General features: G+C 44.7%; 1 protein-coding gene across 4 annotated transcripts in view; it reads left to right on the forward strand.

Annotated features, from left to right (window-relative positions):
* Window positions 1-19,626, forward strand: part of sema6a (sema domain, transmembrane domain (TM), and cytoplasmic domain, (semaphorin) 6A) — a 100,516-nt gene that overhangs the window by 59,173 nt on the left and 21,717 nt on the right. For all 4 annotated transcript variants that reach the window (XM_084024247.1, XM_084024248.1, XM_084024250.1 and 1 more), the window contains exons 7-15: window positions 3,996-4,086; window positions 5,391-5,510; window positions 6,050-6,138; window positions 8,247-8,464; window positions 10,199-10,330; window positions 12,542-12,697; window positions 15,092-15,265; window positions 16,910-17,050; window positions 17,158-17,235. In XM_084024247.1, coding sequence (XP_083880373.1) covers window positions 3,996-4,086; window positions 5,391-5,510; window positions 6,050-6,138; window positions 8,247-8,464; window positions 10,199-10,330; window positions 12,542-12,697; window positions 15,092-15,265; window positions 16,910-17,050; window positions 17,158-17,235 — 1,199 coding nt within the window. The remainder of the gene's footprint in view (window positions 1-3,995; window positions 4,087-5,390; window positions 5,511-6,049; window positions 6,139-8,246; window positions 8,465-10,198; window positions 10,331-12,541; window positions 12,698-15,091; window positions 15,266-16,909; window positions 17,051-17,157; window positions 17,236-19,626) is intronic.

Consider the following 19,626-nt stretch of genomic DNA (forward strand, 5'->3'; position numbering starts at 1 on the left):
CTTGGCAGCCATGGCACAATCCTCGCCCTGGGCGCCACACAGCACCCAACTTTCTTCTCTCCCTCTCCCTCTTTTCATCTCTCCCTCTCTCCTCCTCTCGTGCCAGGGTTTATTCCTCTCCCCCTTCCATCGCTCCCACCACTCCGCCACCATCCCCTCTGTTGCTTTCTCCCTCTGTCACTCCCTTGCTGTGTTGTAATAATAAACACCCCATCCAGCTGGGCTGATATATGACTGGAGTCAGTTTCATCGCCTGTTGCCGGGGCGAAGTGGGGGTGGGGGGGTCGGCGGGGAGGCAGTGGGTCCCAGGTGACGCGTTCAGTGGACTGAGGTGTGCTGGGAAATTCCACTTGCGCCAAGTGTTTTTTGACAATTCATTGGAAATGTCATTAATGTACACAGAGGGAAATGGGATCTCTGTACTCCAGCTTTTACACAGGATTGACATGACATTATGAAATTATATTATACAATACAATATATATATATATATATATATATATATATATATATATATATATATATATATATACAGTATAATGTATATAATATATGTAATTGTGGACTTGCTAGACGTTGAAGGGTATGATAAATGAGTTTCTTTATCTGTTGGTTAAATAACATATTTCTGGAGCGCGGAGGTATTTGAGTCTTCCGTCAAATAAAAGTGAACTCCCCCCTATATTTCTTTCAACAGCTAAGTCTCCAGTGTGGTGCTCTCGTGTAATAAGCGATCAGGGGAAGGTTCCTCCTCCCAGAGTTCAGGAACAGGTTGCAGAGAAATGGGCCTTGACTATTAATCTCCCAGGGACATAGTTGGTTTACACAACTTCTCCTGGCCCCGGTGAGAACTCGTGCACTTGACCTTTTAACAGCAGATGGTGAAGGTTGTGCAGGTGGAAATATGGATTACATAGAGTTGTGCAATGGACCATAGTTGATCTGTGATCTGTATGGTATTTTTGATGATTTACACTGACTTCGGGGCAGTTGAAAGGATGTTTTGGGACAGTGGTGTAGTTGCTACAACTAGGGATGCACAGATAGGTCTTTTTCCACCAATACGGACATGAGAATTATGACAGTTCTGGCTTTAAAATCTAGTTGTCAACATGATGCTGCAATTTAATATTCAACTTTGTGTTTTGATGCGGTGGAGACTGGGGACTGTTTCGTACATCAGATTGCGATAAATTAAGGATTATTGTTGTCCAACAATTGACCGTTTTTAACACCCAGTTACAACAAAAAACTCGTGAATTAGGTAAATCGATAAATTCCTTTTGGATCTTGGGAAACTAAATTTGTTCCATCATAAAATATGACCTTCACGGTTCTTATTCTATAATACAAACAAGGAAATGGATTTCCAGCAAACAATTGTTAAGCGTGACACTGGCTACCCTGAGTTTGTCCTCGGAAAGATTTGACAAACCCTCAGCAACGATAAATAAAGAGTCTACATATAAACAACAGAGACAAAGAGGCAGAACGTGTCCCTCACCCTCAGTGCCGAAGCCGATGCTGAACCAATTATAACACTCCTGATGGGCATGTTTTCGGATCTACGTTGTGTTTGTCTAATTAATTAGCATATAGCCTATGGAAGACACCATTGAGATGTAGTAATTAATCTATCTAGATACACCGCACCCCGGGCCAAGGTTACTGTACAATTTGTCTGCTAAGCTACAGTACATCCCTGCAGAACGGCCCGTTGTTAAGGCAGCGCTGACAAAGTGTGACAGCACAATGGTTCCCTTCCCATTACTTTGAATTGTGTGTCTACAAAGCTGAAGCACTTCTTTCTCTTTTGAAGCTAGTGGACTTTGACAGCATAATAAGCGTTTGCCTGCTACGCTAGGTACGAAAAAAAAAAATCCATCTGGCTGTTTAAACATCACATTTCTTTATGGAAATGTTTATAAAATGTTATGCTTCGGCGTGGCAGCTTTATGGATTGCTATTGGCCATTTTTTAAAAATTGGATATTGCTTTGGACAATAATCAGGCGAACGTGAGCACTGGGCTGAGATTGTATGTGTATCTGTGGCCGGGCTGGGAGTGTCTTCCTCTGTTCAAAAGGCAGGAATAGGTCAGTGACAGCCAGCCAAGCCCAGCAGACAGAGGTCACTGCCTCGGTGAAATCAGCTGAGGAGACGGAGGGGTGGGGCGGCGGCTGTGCGTGAGAGATACGCGAGTGTGTGTTTGTGATGTGTCAGAAGAGGACTAAGGAGGGGGGGTTTGCGTTAGGGAGCTGTCACAGAAGCTGCTGACGTTTCAAGTTTAACCGAGGTTGCCCCCTTACACCCAGACTGCTCTGATTCAGTGGACACACCTAACCTTCAGCCGCTCACTTCCCTTATGATTAACTCCTGCTAATCTATAATTACAGTCCGCCCTGTCTAATAACAATATGCGTGTATCTTCAAACCAACGGGGGCCTCCTTCTATTATTCTCTTCTAATTTCTGAAGAAAACAGAAGGAATGAAAAAAAAAAAAGTTGACAAATGCGCTCCTGCTGCTGGTGGTTCTGTGTTTGTTGTAAAAGGTCACTTGTAATTTTTCTCTGCCAAATCTGCATCAACAATTTCTCTGGCAGGCTTTTCCGGCATTGCGCCGGAGTGTGTGTGTGACCTTTTTAGTGGGCAGATGATAACCGTTTCCGCCGAGACAGGAATAGAAAACAAAATGACCTGTTTAGAGACCAGAAAAGGGCGGTGTAAGCAGTTTGCAGCCTTGGCAAGCTACACTCCTCTTTGTTGAGAGAGAGAGAGAGGGAGCGAGGAAGTAGAGTATGAGAGAGCGATAGAAACAGAGATGGGGAAGAAAAATGACTATGTTTTGTGAACTCTGCAGGCGACCAGTAAGTTCGGTAATGTTCGCTGACCTCAGTGCAGTGTGGCTTTTCTCTCGTGTGTGTTTGGGTTCGTGTGCATGTCGAGTGTTTTGCCGGGGTAACACAGCGTCCTAGGGGGGGAAGACAAGCCGACCCACGGAGGGACGGCCGTGACCTTTCGTCCACATCTGATCCTCCCTGCCAGTCGCGCTGTAACCAAACTGGGCGCGAAAACAAGAAAATCTCGTTTGAATTCCAATTCACAGAGATCATTCCACTAAGCCCTTAAACAGTGGTGCATTTTACACAATGGACAAGGACAAGGCCTCAGAAAAAGCTTATGGAAATGGAAGTAATGCTGAGTGAAATTAGAAAAGAAATGAAATGAGTAAAGACATGTTTCACATTGTCTGGGTTCAGAATTCAGACTAGAAATATCACAAATCAAGTCTTCCCGGAAGAATAGTTCTCAGCACAAGACAAGGTTGAGGCTGCAAAAATATAAAATAATGAAGACTGTGTCATATACTATTTAAAAACTACGGCGGTTTGGTAAAAAACTTCTCACATTCCTCGCTCAGGGCCATGTTCTCACCCATTTCTTTTTTGTACTCTGCCCATTTATTTCCTCTTCGCAGCAACAGCACAAACTTTAGAAATCAGGGCACAGCAGTATAAAGATCTGTACTGAGGGCTGTTGAAACTCTTCTTTAACACCTACAGTTGAAGGACAACCATGGCAGGAGGAAGTACACCACGTCCACCCATGCTGTGGAACATGTTGCTGTGGAAAACGTCTGTTTGGGTTAATCTCCCTCCGTGACAGTTTCCCAGATACTCCCAGATGGGCTGCTTTAGCTCTCAGAACACAACCAAAGTGGCATCCAGAATTTAGTAGATGGACTACTTTTTGGGACTAGTTTATTACAACATTTCATTTCACCACATTTCTGTGCTTGAATGCAGTATTTTTTGTCAGCAGTGCCTTCCGATTGTCATTGTTTTGACACTTGAGGCCATTTCTCGTTATCCTCTGTTCCTCCAACTGGGAAACAATGTTTCCTGTTTTAGTTGTATTTCAGGTCCATTGTTTTGTTTGACAGCACCACTTTGTCTCGACCCGCTGTTGACCTTTCACCTCGTTTGTGATCCTAGCTGGACACTCTGGAGGCCCTTGGGGAGGAGATCAGCGGGATGGCGCGGTGCCCGTACGACGCCAAGCACGCCAACGTCGCCCTCTTTGCCGGTAAGATGAAATGCATCCGTCTGTGTCAAATGAACAAGTGACTCATCTGTTATCCAGGTACTCATGGTATTCAGGCTCGATGAGAGAAACGTACACACAAGTTTCCATGAGGTGAAAATAGATTAAGTATGTGTGATAGTTTTACTACTGACTGACCGCCACGAGGCAAAAACATTAATAATAATATTCTCCTATCTGCACGTATTACACATTGGAACATGTTGGAGCTAGATGGGAAAGTTGAGACTATTTGAGCGGGGGTATTAGTTGCGGTTGTATTTAATATTGTTTTTAATACCCTGCGGTTTATTCTAATGGCAATACTCTGACAACATGTCAAGAATGAAAACCAATCTGTGTTACATGCACGAGAACAAATAGCCAAACTCCAGACCACATTTGGTCTGTGTAAGGAATTTGACGCTTTTTTTCCTCAAACCCTTTGGATACACATCAGCAGCAGTGGTAATATCTTTCTCTGAGCTTTTTATTGCACTTTCCTGTCGTCCCCTTTGTCTCTCGTTCACTTTCCTCCAAAATGCACCAGATTAAAAATAAGTCTCAAACTGATGGGACCAGAATGAGTCAGCCTTCCGTCGACGGGGGTGAGATTGTTCTGATGCAACCGACCGCAGGCTGCTAAAGACATTCAGCGGCCATTCATCTCCGCCGCGGGGACAATTTATGGCACTATTGATGAGCTGTCCCTGCCTGTTTAAAGCTGGGGAGGAGTGCAAAAAAAAAAAAAAACGCCTCACTTGACCAGTTAATGTGTAGCAGAGCTGCTTGGAAGGAGCTGGAAGCACTGAGTAATCAAGAGGGTTCCTCTGACTGCTATCCTTTCAATTATGTAGTTTGAGTTTCCACTGTGGTTCTAGCCAGGCCGGGCTGAGGTCATGCTGGTGGCGGCGTGTGTTTGTGGAGCATGTGATGCGTACGTACGCGCATGTTCCTGTGGAGTCTGTGTGTGTGAGTCAAAACAGGGCTTCAGGGTCTTTTACGATTACAAATGTGCAACATGTTTAAGTGTGTGTCCAGCCCTGTTTGTTGTCTGGCTTTCTTCACTTTGTGTGATTCATTCATTTTCCAGGTCCGAGCATTCTGAAACGTTTTTGTGTTATCCAGCCGCAGAGAGCAGGAATCTTTGAGTGGCTTTTCATGTGTTTTTTTGCTTAACTTTATACACCTTTTTCACTCCCTTTATGCTCTCTCTCTGTCTCTCTCTCTCTCTCCTCTGCTTCTGTCCTCTCCATCTCCATCGTTTCGTCTTATTGCTCTTTTCCGTCCCTGTGTTCTCTCTCCAGATGGCAAGCTGTACTCGGCCACCGTAACAGACTTTCTAGCGATCGATGCGGTCATCTATCGTAGCCTAGGAGACAGCCCGACTCTGCGCACTGTCAAACACGACTCCAAGTGGCTGAAGGGTGAGTGTGTGTGTGTGTGTGTGGGGGGGGGGGGGTCACACGCCAACAAAGCCACTGTGGTTGAACAGCAACAAGCTGCCTGACGAGTCGGGAAAACAAACTTGCATTGTTCACCGCGTGTTTGATGATTTATGATCCGTGGCGCACGTGTGTGTGTGAGTCTAGGTACGAGGAGCAGGAGCATTTATGCTAATGCTGCAACGCTCTGTTAGACGCAGGCGTTTTTTTTGCCAACCTGCCCCCCCCCCCCACCCCCCCGCTGATGTAGACAGGAAATTGGTCTGCCCTGGGGAGAAACAAGCACAAGTCCAGCCTGTCAAAACTAAATAGAGAGATCCCTCTTTTCCTTTGCATGCAAATTGTTTCGCTGATATGATGGATGATAGATCGAGGCACTCAAGGCTCACAGTCGGTGCTTTCCTGCATAATATGACAGATATTCGGGCTGTTTACTGTGAAATATGGTGCCAGAACTGTTTTGTCACGGCAAAAAACGTCACTTTGACTCATATTTTATTCCACTTTTCTTCCTCCTGCAGAGCCCTACTTTGTCCAGGCGGTCGATTACGGCGACTTCATCTACTTCTTCTATCGGGAAATTGCCATGGAGTACAACACAATGGGAAAGGTGGGCACAGGGCCTATTATTCCGCCGTTGTTTGAACAGTAATCAGAGACGACTTCCTGTTTACCAGGAGTATCAGGAAGTGCCTGAGGAAACTAACAGGATATGGGTGTATCACATAACTGGAAGGAGGCTTTCAGGAGCTGTAAAGTGGCCAAACATTTTTCAGAAACTATAACACCGGGGCAGGATGCAGGACCCAAAATACATCAAGAAACAAACGTTTGTGGACGTCTGGAGATCCCATTTTGAAGTCTAAATATACTGCTAGCATTGCACGTCCACCTCCCTTGCATTCGACCTATCGTCTCGATGTTCCCCGAAGAGGATTTCCACCCAAGTGTCTCTAAGTCATGAGGCAGAGTGGAAAAATCTATTAATCTTCTCAATTTAGTTTCGGACCCTGCCCTGAAAGGGTTTAATTGGATACCAGGTAGGAGATAATCATTTATGGACATTAATCACTCCATATGTGTTCTTGGGAATAAATTAAAAGGAAACGCACAAGAGTAGGGTGAGAACGAGAGGCGATGAGAACAGAGCGGAGGTAACAGGAAACACGGGAATAATGGATTCGCTGCCAGAAGTGACAGGCATGTGTGATACAGAGCATGAATACAGATCAGGCCTCTCAATCTGCTGGGTGTTTTGAAAGCAGCGTCAGTATAATTATGCATGTGGCGGTGGAGCTGATGGCACAGTGAGCAATTTAACATTTACTGAACGATAGCGCTACATTATTATAAAGTAGATTGGCCTTCCTCGACAATGTAAGCAGTCGCGTGTGCTTAAAGGCAAATTGATCAATCTGCCGTGGCAGGTTTGTGTTTGCTACGGGTTTTAACGTTGGATTGTTACGTTGTTATCGGGAAAACACAGAAGGTAAATATTTTTTTTTCAAGCCAAGTCAATTAAGAAGCCTTGAGTGAGGTATTTGCTCCGTGTGAATGAACTCACAGATGAGCCACATTTCTACTTCAGCGAGTAGGAATGTGAGAACCTGAAATGATGTGGGGATGTCACAAGAACCGATCATTCTGAAAACGTGGCGGCGCTTGTGACGACAGTACTGAAGGTAGCGTAGGTGACGTCAGGACTTGGAACTAATGGTGTACTGTCATCCCTGGGACAATGTGCTCGGGACCTCATTATTACGTCTTTATTCCTTGATGCTACATTGTCTTAGGAGATGAAGTGCAGGTCCTTAGTCTATTTACTTCAATGGGAGAACTCAGATTATGACAGATTCTTTTCACTGCATGCCTTTTTTTTGCATCGGCTGTATTGCAGGCATAGATGATTGTGTCTTGATTTGTGGTTGTTTGCAGTCGCGTGTGTATAGAGATCTGGTTTAAATACATGTTCGCTCCCATTCACAGTGTTTACACTAGGGCACAATTCCAGGTCAGAGTTAGATTCATTGCTGTTAAGTATAGTGTGACAACTACTAATTACAATACTGACTGTGTGATCTCACGGTGGAGATGTAATTACAGCACCGGCTCCTATTTGAAGCTGTGTACTTTCAATTTTCTGTTGCCAGGTGCTGACTCTTAGCAGCACACGAAACACACCAATTTACTCCTCTTGTGTCTTTAATTAGCTGAGAAGTGATGAAATGTTGGATTAAGACACTGTGGCATCCCCTGTGGATTTTTGTCATTCAAACCAGCAAAGAGGGCCTAAAAGTGTGTACTGCTGGGAATCAAATGGAAAATATATTATTCTTATTTTCTACTTCATTTGAAGTAGGAGCCTTCCCAGTTTATCATGTAAATGTTATGGGTGTAGGAGGTATGAATGAACTGGATATGCCTCATCTCACTCCTCCGATTTCAAGACGTGGAAACGTGAGGAGCGTGAGGAACGTGAGGAAGGCCATTCGCCTTGCTCTAGTGCCATACCTTACCTTAATAATACTACATTCGGAGCACAGAATTCAGATGGCGGATGGCAGTACCACAGATTTGTACTCTGCAGCTCAAAAAGGAATTATCTCCTATCCAAAAGATGACAAAAAAGGTTGTGTTGGTGTTAAAAAAGTGAGTCATCTGAGTCGTTACCTTAATGTTGGTTGTGGCTGAGGACAACTGTGTGTGTGTCTCTGTCAGGTGGTGTTCCCCCGGGTGGCCAGGGTTTGTAAGAACGACCGCGGCGGCTCGCCCCGTGTCCTGGAGAAGCAGTGGACCTCATTCATCAAGTCTCGCTTGAACTGCTCCATCCCCGGCGACTCCCACTTCTACTTCAACATCCTGCAGGCTGTCACCGAGGTCATCCGAATCAACGGGAGGGACGTAGTGATGGCAACCTTCTCCACACCTTACAACAGGTACCCTGAGAACAACTTTGAGGGAAGCAACAGATGAGATTCATCAAGGTTATTTCATTTAGCTATCGGCATCCCCCTCGTCTCAAACTGGGTTCACGTGTGTCAACAACTGTTTTGTACTTCCCATTAACTAACCCGATTATCCTCCTCGCTTTGAAATGCTTTTTAAAATGCCCTCAATTCATCAACGTTGTGACAGTCTGACCTTTGCTAACGTTAGCGGCGCGTGGCGCTGCCGTGCCTTTTGGCAACGTGTAATTCCGAGACCACTGGGTCAACATTTACATCTCCTGTCAAAACTGTTGCGCTGCCCTTTTGGCACGCAGGTGTTTAATCTTATTTTCTGCTTTTATTAATTCATTACATATTCAGAACCGCTTTCATATTCGTAGGCAGTGGGTGGGGGGTTGTTATCTAAATTGAAAATTACCTCAAAGCCATGGAGCTCGGCTGATAGCTCGCACATTTTTGTAATTTTCCATTTTATGGCTGCTTTTTAGCAGATAAGACAATTGCTTGTGACAATGCAATTGAGCACGGTTAATGGACATTAAAGCCCAATGAAACTTAATTTCTATAAGCGCCCGTTTTGATCCTGGCATTAATTTTTCCATTTCATAGTCGGGGGGGTGAAAGTAGAGAGCACATTCAACATTCATACTGTAGGCAGCACTCCGGGTTTGTTGTTTAATTGTCTGTCTGCATTGTTGCCCGGCCCAGTCACTTGCTCACTGGCTTGCCATCTATCGCCTTGTTAGCAGCCTGATGCAAACAGACATATGACTGTCCAACTCTCTCTGCATATCCAGTACAGTGGGCAATTACTGTCATTTAGTCGCTAAGCCAAGAATTAACAACTCTCTGACCTTGCTCCCGATAATACCGCACTTGTATATTCCGTCTCGCCCGACGTCTATGCGAGTTTAACCCATGATGCAACGGTCTGAAAAATTCAGCCAGCTGTGAAGGATTTCTCTTTTAAAATGAGAAAGAATAAACAAGTCGTCGTTTCAGTCCTAATTTATGAGAGCAGATGCAGGGAAAATAGAAAAGTGACTCAGCAGCCTGTTATGCATTGATTCCACGCAGACGGAAAGAAGCCAGTGGCTCCGCCGCTATCACAAGATGGGTGATACCCCCCCAAATGAAAGGCAATAAAAAGATAATCTGTAGTCTGTATCTCTTGCCCAACAGTGGACTTGTGCTGAACTTGGAGGCTTTTGATGCCTCGAGGCTTTTGGGGAAACCCAGTCCTGGAGGGCAGGGTTAGAGAATGTGTGTCCTCATGAGGCTCGGCAGGCAGAGACACTGTAGCTCATACACTATTAAATGCAATAACACTACAGCGCATGACCAGATAGAATGGCATTGAGACTGTTATTGAAATTACATGAATTATTCTGCTATAATTAGAGCAATTTATCAATGCTATTAAAATAAATGGAGAAAATGGTGTGATGGAAGTGAGGATAAAGAACTTGACAGCTTAATTATTTTTCTAATCCAGCAAAACCGAAGAAACATGGCAAACTTGACCACAACACCCGGTGTAGGCATGCAATAGCTAAAATGAACCATCCTCGAGGGATTTAACCCGTCTGAAAAGGGGGGATTGTAAATCCATGTTTCTGTCACTTGGTGATAGTCCAAACTTGGCAAGGTGTTTCTTTGAAATGTTCAGTTGAGAGGATTGTTAATGTGAGGTATTTTGTGTGTGTGTGTGTGTTATGGCAGTATTCCAGGCTCGGCGGTGTGTGCCTATGACATGGCGGAGGTGGCCAACACGTTCACAGGGCGTTTCAAAGAGCAGAAATCCCCAGACTCCACCTGGACGCCCTTTCCTGAAGACAAGGTTCCCAAGCCAAGGTACAGCAGCGGTTAATTAACAGTGCACACACACACACACACACGCACACACACACACACACACACACACAGACAGGCTTTAACAGTCGCACACACCCAGCATACTCAGACATATTATCTCTCCTCCTCTCTTCAGCCCCACAGGCATGAGGCATGTGGCCATCTAATCAATGCAAAAGACTTGTTGAATAACGACGTGTTAATAGCACCGCTGCGTCATTGTTCAATACATCCCTACTTTTTTTTATGACGGGATTACATATCCCGCGTCACGTTGCACACTGTACAGTATGCACACAGATACACCCCCCACGCCTCCCCCCCCCCAATCCATTACCTCACCTCTCCCCCACATGCAGCTGCATCAAAGAAGGGCTCGGTATCAACAAATGAACCATGAGATCATTTTACAGATGGCTGGCTAATTCCACAAATGCACCAGCCTGATCAATCTCCCATCTATTGCTTGCTAATTAGCGCGCTAAGAGCTGCTCTCCTATCCTCTAGAAGAAAAAACCTGATTTACTACAAAGATCTGGGCTACGATAATTGCTGCTAGTGTCTGTGTGTGTGTGTGTGTTTTCCCCCATATGGCTGAGGAGGAGGCTTCTCACCAAAAGAGAGCCTACCGTACAGTACCCCGCGTGCATTCATGAGCTTCTATATCCGAGTTCCCTCAATTAGCATATCATTACCTGTTTGTGTTCAACAAGGTCAGCCTCCGCCGCCGCACAGATCAGATATCCCCGCCGTTGTTTCCGCGGTGATTGATGTGAATGATTTCATTTCTCATCCACCGGTGCATTCAGACCTTTTATCTGCAGGCAAACAGACGGAGAGTTGTAACAATGCCACCTAGGTCTGGCCCCGCAGCAGACTGTTCTTCCATGTGTTACACTCTCATACGCAATCATTTGCAGATTTTTTTATTTAAGAGATGTCTGTTTCCATTCTGCTCTCCATATGTCCACTGACATAAATGTAGCTCCGGCGAAGAGAATGGCACCGACTGTTGCTGCAGTTTCTTTTACAGTGGCAAATGATTCTGCTGTCCCGTAATTCAACGAAATCAAATTGCAGATAAATCATGATAGGCCTATTCTTTTTGTAAATATAGCAGGAAACAAATATTAAATACCAATGTTAACGTGTTTCATCAAACATGACACATCATTTGGTTTACAGCTTAAGTTTAATTGTGCAGTTACTCTTTAAATCACTTTCTCTTGCAGAACTGCATGTTTTTATGAAAACTTATCAAACTGCAGTTTTTCTTACAAATTACTAGTTCCATATATGGACTTAATAATATATAAGATAAGATATAAGAATAGCTTAAGGATTTATCTCCATCACATGATCCACTTGATACAGTACTCATGCCTATACATCTTCACTTAAAAAAGATTTTTATTGGAAGATGAATTTAAAGTTCTCTTGAGTGAACACACGCACACACACACACACACACACACACACACACACACACACACACACACACACACACACACACACACACACACACACACTGGCCTTAAATGTTGACACTGACATTCAGTGGCCAGCAAGCTAATATTTCTAGGACCTGGTGTGGATTACGTGGGGTGGCAGGGTATCAAAGACCACACAGTAAAGAGCTTTTACAAGCTCTCAGAGGTGACATGCCTGCAAAGGGGGATATGCTATCAAAAGCAGCTTCTCTTTTACAAGCAGCTCACCAACTCCCTATAAAAGGATCACATAGATAGAATGTCTCCGTGCTTCACTCCGAGCCTGAGGATTCTTGGGTCCTCAGCCCCACCAGAGCCTCTTGGCACGAGACTTTAGTCATTTAAGGCTGCACTCTCATTTGATTTTATGGAAGTAGAACTTTCTGTTTTCTATTGGCACTCTGGGCATGAAGACTTGTTCAGGCACCCGCCCTCGCCAGAAAGGTCTGGCTCGACACATTACCATCCTGCTGTAGGGATTCTGCTATGCTCTGGCTTCTTTGTCTTTCTTTAAACCAATCACAATCACACTGGGCCGGCTAAGCATGGGATGACGTGATGGTGCCCTTGCAACATAAATATGCGCAGATTGGAATGCCGGCTGGAATAGATTGCCAATTGCAGGCTAATGCCCACAGTCGATGTCCTTTCCTCCTCCTTCTACTCACAATTTTTCTCTTGCCCCTCATCGCCTTCCTCTTCACCCCCTCTCCATTTGCAGGCCTGGCAACTGTGCCGGCACCGAATCCATGGAGAGGTACAAGATATCCAATGAGTTCCCCGACGACACACTTAACTTCATCAAGATGCACCCTCTCATGGACGAGGCCGTGCCCTCCATTGCCAACAGGCCCTGGTTCCTCAAGACCATGGTCCGGTAAGTATCGCACACTCCAAAGACCGCAGTCGTCAGATCTCTATGAACCTCTTCAGCACGGGACAATAATTACACTCATTGAAACACAGTGGCACTCCACCGCAAACCAGCCGGTGACCTATTTCCACTATAGTAGAGGAAACACTTATCCACACTTTACTATTGCTCTCCCAGAGCGGCTGTGTCGTGATGTGATAAAGACAGAGTAAATAGTTTGAATTCTAAGAGATATTTGTCTTCGTGTGTTTCTAAGTCGCTATTAAGAAGACGTTGTTCAGTCTTCAGTCAGAACTCTCTAAGGAGATTTCAAATAGAGGATACTGGAGGAAAAGTTGTTTTTTTTGTTTGCTCTGTGGTTGGTTTTCCTCCTGCATTTCTGGAGTTCAGCCCATTTCCCAAAAGCCAGTGCACCACTGTGGCTGATGATCATAAAGGTCTGTTTTTACTGCTACACTATGCAGAGACATTGGAGCCGGCCTCTGGGGGAACGTGACAGTACACCGCCATCCCATAGGCAGCGAGGCAAAACTAACTGACAGTATTCGGTAAAAAGTAAAAAAAAAACTAGATTTTAATTTGGATCTGGTTCTGAATAACAGCTGTTCAAGATTTAAGGTTAGGGCTGCCTGCCAGACCCTTGACAGGCCTCAGTGGTGGTAAAATCACTTTAAAGATGAGCTACACAAAGAATCCTTCATAGGTTTTTACAAATGATTTGCATCGCATCACATCTTGCTGCTACTTTGCCGAGGTCTGACCTACATACCCACGGAGGCTTAGTCAGAATACGAACGGCTTTCATCAAGGTTATCCCTACAACTCGCTGTTCGTTAGTGCACTATATCATACCACCGCATTATGAAAAACACATTGTTTCTGTCTTTACATAATCAGCAATCAGACTATTTCATTTGATGCGAAATGACGCCCCAGTGAGCCCTCGTATGCATGTCAGAGGCAGTAAGTTAAAAGCCTTATGTAAGCTCAAAAAGCATCGTGCATGGTGGAAGAGGAGTGAGCTCCTGATATCTGTCACTGTCGCGGTGTACTGTAATAACCACCTCCAGCTGAAGTCAACTGGAAACAAATAATAAGGTTTGATCCTTGTTACGCCCTGGAGAGGACACCCCGGGATCCAGAAAGAGCCTTTGCTGCAAATTTGTCCTGAGAGTCGCTGTGCTGTGCGACAGACCTCAGCTGGCTGGGCATGATGAATCAAATGGAAAACCCCCCTCTTGAGATGTTTTATTATCCTGAATAGGAAAGACAGTGAATGTCTTTAGTCCTTGGGATTGTATTATTTCGCTGAGATCAAATCCCATTGACACAGTCCTTGGAGCTTTTGTTGTGCTTGAATAGATCCTGACCACAATAGACCTTCAGAATACAGTTATTTCTGATGGGATAAAAATCAGCGACACAGAGCTTTTGAAGAGATATTTAAGGAAAACGGACGAGGAGGATGTGTTGTTTTATTAGGCTCACGATGTAAACTGCACTCTCGTAAGGTTAAAATACATTCTGGCTTTTTTTTACCCATTTGCAGAAAGAGACCAGTCAGTAAACCATTAATGAGGGTAAAAGCAGACTTCCCAGATTTTCCGATAAGCTCTCATCTTTAATCTTTAAATCCCATCTCCTTCAATTAAAAAATGATGAACACTTGCGTTTGCCCGAAACACACTGATGTGCAGATATGTACCTTCTTTTATAACTTTAAGAGTTTCTTGGTCCGGTATATGATAGATACGGCTATATATGGTGCTATGAAAGTAAATCACCTCAAGAGGTATTTCTTAAATCCTGTTTGTGTTATCTGATCACATATAACACCCGCAAGAACAACAGGGGCCCGGATCCCAGACACACTGACTGGCAGATGTCTAATTTGCTCACTCCAATCTGCTTGGCATGCTTTGTTGTTTCTTTATTTTAACAAATGATGACATTCAAATTGCGTTTCCTGCACCTGGTGCTGAACAAATCGGTTTGATCAGCAGCTGTCAATTAGAAAAGAAAAGTATAGTTCACGACTGTTGTCTGTTGCTTTTGTCATGTTTTTCTTTCAGGGTAGACATGACATACCCTCTGGCAATGTGATTGAGTTTCTAATGGAATAACAATCAATTAATAAGATTATTACATCTGCGTAACGGCTGTTCCTCATTCTCCTTCAGACATCTGACGTGAATGATGGAATGGACAATAATTGATTAATTGATTGATTTTATAATTATTATTTTGGAAGTTATTCATCTATTTATTCTTATCTTTTTGACTGTGGTTCAGAAGGAAAAACACTGTAGTGGGATGGAATTCAAAACTTCAATCCCTGCTGGTCAAACTGACTTATCAAACGACTGACTTCATTTCGTTGGCCGTCCCTCCCCCCAGGTATCGTCTGACACGCATCGTGGTGGACAATGAGGCGGGCCCCCATAAGAACCACACGGTGGTCTTTCTGGGATCTGAGAAAGGCATCATCGTCAAGTTCCTGGCCAACATGAACAGCGGCTTTCTAAATGATAGCCTGTTTCTGGAGGAGCTCAACGTCTACAACCCTGACAAGTATGTAGCTCTGGGTCTCCGTGTGCATGTGTGAGAGAGATGGATAGAAATAGAGTAACACATGGATAAAGTTGCTACAAACAAAGGACGGTCAGTTATGCATATGTGCGTGTTGCAGAGAGAGAGAACCGCTGTGATTTTGTTTCCAACCATCTCCAGCCTCAGCCAACCCACCAACCCACTAGCTCCATCAGTACCAGTCAGTTCCCCCGACCCGAGCTATGTAGTGAAGCCAGCCAGCCAGATGGCTACTCTATCATTTAAAAGAGTTTTATCAGGTTACACTCTGCCCAACCGCAGCTACTAAATTAAAGACATAGACCCTAAGGCTCTGGATAATGTAGCGCTGTGGTTCCCGACCTCAGCGTAGACCAGCTCCTCCAAAACCGTTGGCTGATTAAAGGAAACACACACACAAAGTCAGTGTACTTCCTCCGAGCCAGCCCAGGGTCTCTCTCGCTAATATATTACGCGGCTGTTGGTTCAAGTATGGCTGGGAGTGTGTGTGTGTGTGTGTGTGGACCAGCGCGTGTGAGATGAGTACAGTGGAGGGAGCGAGTTAAGCATTGTTGTGTTTTTGGAATAGAAGTGAATAAGGAAAAACCAGCCACAGGAGGACCCTGCCAAAGCAAATATTTATTTGAGGGGTAATGGATGAGGGGGAACTAATGGATGGAGGGAGAAAGAACAGAGAAGCGAGGCCCAGAGAGGACGGATTGAAGGAAGCACAGCGTTACTGTGTCGGGCGGATGAGAAGGGAGAAGGGAGCAAGAGGCTTGACAGGAGGGCTTTCAAGGTTAGCACTGTTTGTTATCCAACATGCTGCGGCCATGTGACGGGCCGTATGGAGGGGATGAAGGGCAGGCCCTGCCTCCTCTCCTGTCGCCCATGTCTCCTTCCTCCCTCCTCTCCTCCCTCCTCTCCTCCATCTCTGGCTGCGGCCGAGCATTCGCCGGCTACCGGCCATCTGGCTTTAGTCGCGTACAGTAAGTGACTTTGCCCGCCTGCTTCCTTCCCTGCCTGCCCGGCCCGATTGTCGTGCATTTTCCCAGTGAAGATGAACTCTAAAAGGCCCTAATTGAGAGCGTTAATGCGGGACCAGAGCACTGCGGAGAGATTAAATCCCAGGAGCTGGATGGCAGGATGGAGAGAAGGGATAGAAAGCATGACAAGCCCAGAGGGATTAGAGTGTGTGCTCCTAGGGGGCGAGCAGACAAAGAAGACTAGCAGGGATGGAGGAATGGCGGAGGGCTTGTGTTAGTGGGTTTTACAGTTAAGTGCGGTATTAATGCTGACTGCTCACAGCGCCCATCTGTCTGTTTATCAGTTGTATCTGTATCACCCCTTTCTTTATCTCTCTTTATCTCCCACTCTGTCCCTGACCCTGCATCCTCCGGTCCAGCATTATCTCTGTTCTGCCTGACCTCGCAGTTTGTCTCTCTAACATATCTTAATCTTCCTCTCTCTTTTTTTTAAATCTCTTTAAATGAACTGTTAAATCTCATTTTATGGCCTCTTACTGCTCGCCTCACCTACTTTTCTTGATTTCCATCTCTTTTTTGCAAGACTTTGTTCCTAAATAAGCACACAGTTAAGGCAAAGTCAGAATAATGCGCGCGTGTCCTCCTCTCCTCTGTCTTCTAGGTGCAGTATAGACGGCGTGGACGACAAGCGCATCATCGGCATGCAGATAGACGGCAAGAGTCACACTTTGTGGGTGGCTTTCACCTCCTGCGTGGTTAAAGTGCCGCTGTCTCGCTGTGACAGACACGGGCGATGCAAGAAGTGAGTTGGATGTTTGCACAGGAAATCGCTCATCCGCAAACAGCCAACACTTAAATATGACGAGGGGCTGATTTTTGTGTGTTTGTATGTGTGTGTGTCACACCCAGGTCTTGTATAGCCTCCAGAGACCCGTACTGTGGTTGGGTGTCAGACGGAGCCTGCAAACAGGTGGTTGGCAACATCAAGTAAGTAACATGTTACTGCACTCGCTATATAGGCTTTCTTATTTTGACAGCTCACAGTAGGAAAAGGATAATAAAATTAACAATCATTGTTTTCCATCCCAATGTTGCAGTAATTAAAACGTCAAGCCTCATCATTTATCCGGGACTCTATATTTAGGAACACTGAGGATTGCAGCAGGAGATAATGTTCATATGGGAATTTACAGTATAGAAAAAACATTGTATCGTCGACATATGTGCAGCTCAGAGAAGTAATTGCTGATGCTGCTGATTTTAAAAAACCTGCCACAACTTTATATAAATAAGTTTCCCACCTTCCCTGCCGTGCTCGGTGGCATTCCTCTCTCCATTTGTCGTTTCTGTGATCTTTCTAATTTTATGGTGTGTAAGTGCAATTTCCTCTAGCTGAAAGGAGCCGTTGGAAGGAATGAATGGAAGGAAAGTGTTGTTTGCCCCAGGCTCTGGGGTTGGGTACGCAGGGTTGGGGAAAGCTCGATGGTCGCGGTGTCTATAATTTGCGGCTGTATTTATGACACAGAACCAGATTATGCTTTCTGAACAAACAGCGCACGGAGTTTTGTGGTGGGAAAAAACATTTTACAGATGAAGTCATGACAAAAGGACCAGTGCTCCAGCGGCTACTTGACATAGAATTAATTTGACTCCCCCCCAGCTGCAAAATGATTGGTCTGGCACGCCAGTACAGCAAAAGGCACACACTAAACTTGAAGCTGCAGTGGACCGATTGAGTTTCCATTTCGGAGCTGAAGCCGACACAGAGGCCTTAAAAGGGCAAATGACCTCCCTCCTCTTTACTGAAGGATATTTCTAAGTGAGGGGTGGGAGGGATTTGTTGTCCATGATTAGCTAATCAAACAATTTTCAAGATGAACAGTGGGAATAAAACCAAGCGACCACGTCTTCTGTGGAAGTAAAAAAAAAAAAAAAAACTGCAGTACCTCAAATGGCCACTTAGAGGTTTGCGCATACAAACAGATCCCTGCAGAGTTCAGAGACTTAACTTTCTTTTCCTCATTAAGATAAAAACCCTGTCGCAGCACTACAGGCATGAGCGTGTCTTTCACTGACAACAGAGCAGCGTAATTCTACTTGTTAGTATATAATATATATAATATATATATAATTATATAAGCCATCATCACAGCTGTTCCACACCAGTTAGAGAAGGTATCCCTTCTTAAATCAGAATCAGGAGGCATTATGCATTCTACTATGTATTCACTGTATGTACAGTATATTACGTCCCTGGTCACCCGTTCACTTCTGATATGAATAATGAATAATGAATAATATTCTGCCTGACCTGCATTTTGTCCCTTCGGTGGAACCACACGTCTCACACAGTAATCACATCTGATGCAAGATGATATAAAACGTGGCCCCCGGCTGCCTGCCTTGCCTTCAGTGCATCAGGTTAAAACATGCATTGAGTGGCTGCAGTGGGATCTTAATCCTGAACTGAACCGTCTGTATTGTCACAGTCGGAACACATTGCACTTCTGTTGCCATAATGCGGGGCGCTGTGGGACCTGAATCCTTTAACTGAGAGCTCGTTCTATAGTTCATTCCCTTTCAAAACGGCCAAACAGGGCACCTGCATATGTAGTGTGACTACTCATAGTCGATTCATCTCGAGGCCGATGGGATTCATACCTTGTAGTCTTTTATCTTTAGTTTCAAGTGTGTAAAGCTAATATCAACCATGATCACAAGGCTGCCAGTGTTCTGATGTTGTCAAAGGTGCCAGACAACATTTCATGGCAGGTTTGGTACGAGGCGACGAAGAAGAAAATCCGGCAGACGCCAGAAGCGCTTAGATGGCACTTGTGCTCAGACGGGTTTAATTGTGCAACTCTGCATCTGCTTTGTGATTATGAGAGTTTGTAATAAGAAAATCAGATAAGCAGATTAAATGCACCCCCCCCAGAAATAAGAAAAAGAAAAAAAAAAGAGCATGCTGTTGTTTTTGGTTTGTGTGGGTTGTTATGTGGTTGCTTTTGAAGGGTTTTTAGTTATCAAGAGGGAAAATTTACCATTTCTGTCCCAATTAAGGCTCTGTGAGAGTGGAGGAAAAAGATGAATAGTAAACGAATGCATGAAATCTTCCAGTCATCTAAAACTATATAAATAAACATGAAGGATTTGAGAACAGAACAGCAGAAATTCAATTGTATTTTTCTCCTAAATTCTCCCGTGCTTGTTGTCAGGTTCACGCTTTCAATTCCAATCAGGGGATAAGGGCTGGGTGATGCTGTTTTGGAGAATCATTCTTCTTCATGCTATAATTGTGACCAGTGGAGGGTGAGGAAGATGAGAGGCGGGTGGACAGGCAGGAGGAGGAGGACTAGCAAGGGGGGGAGCTGAGGAGGA

The sequence above is a fragment of the Eutrigla gurnardus genome (genome assembly GCF_963514095.1).
Source record: "Eutrigla gurnardus genome assembly, chromosome: 13".
Classification (NCBI taxonomy): domain Eukaryota; kingdom Metazoa; phylum Chordata; class Actinopteri; order Perciformes; family Triglidae; genus Eutrigla; species Eutrigla gurnardus.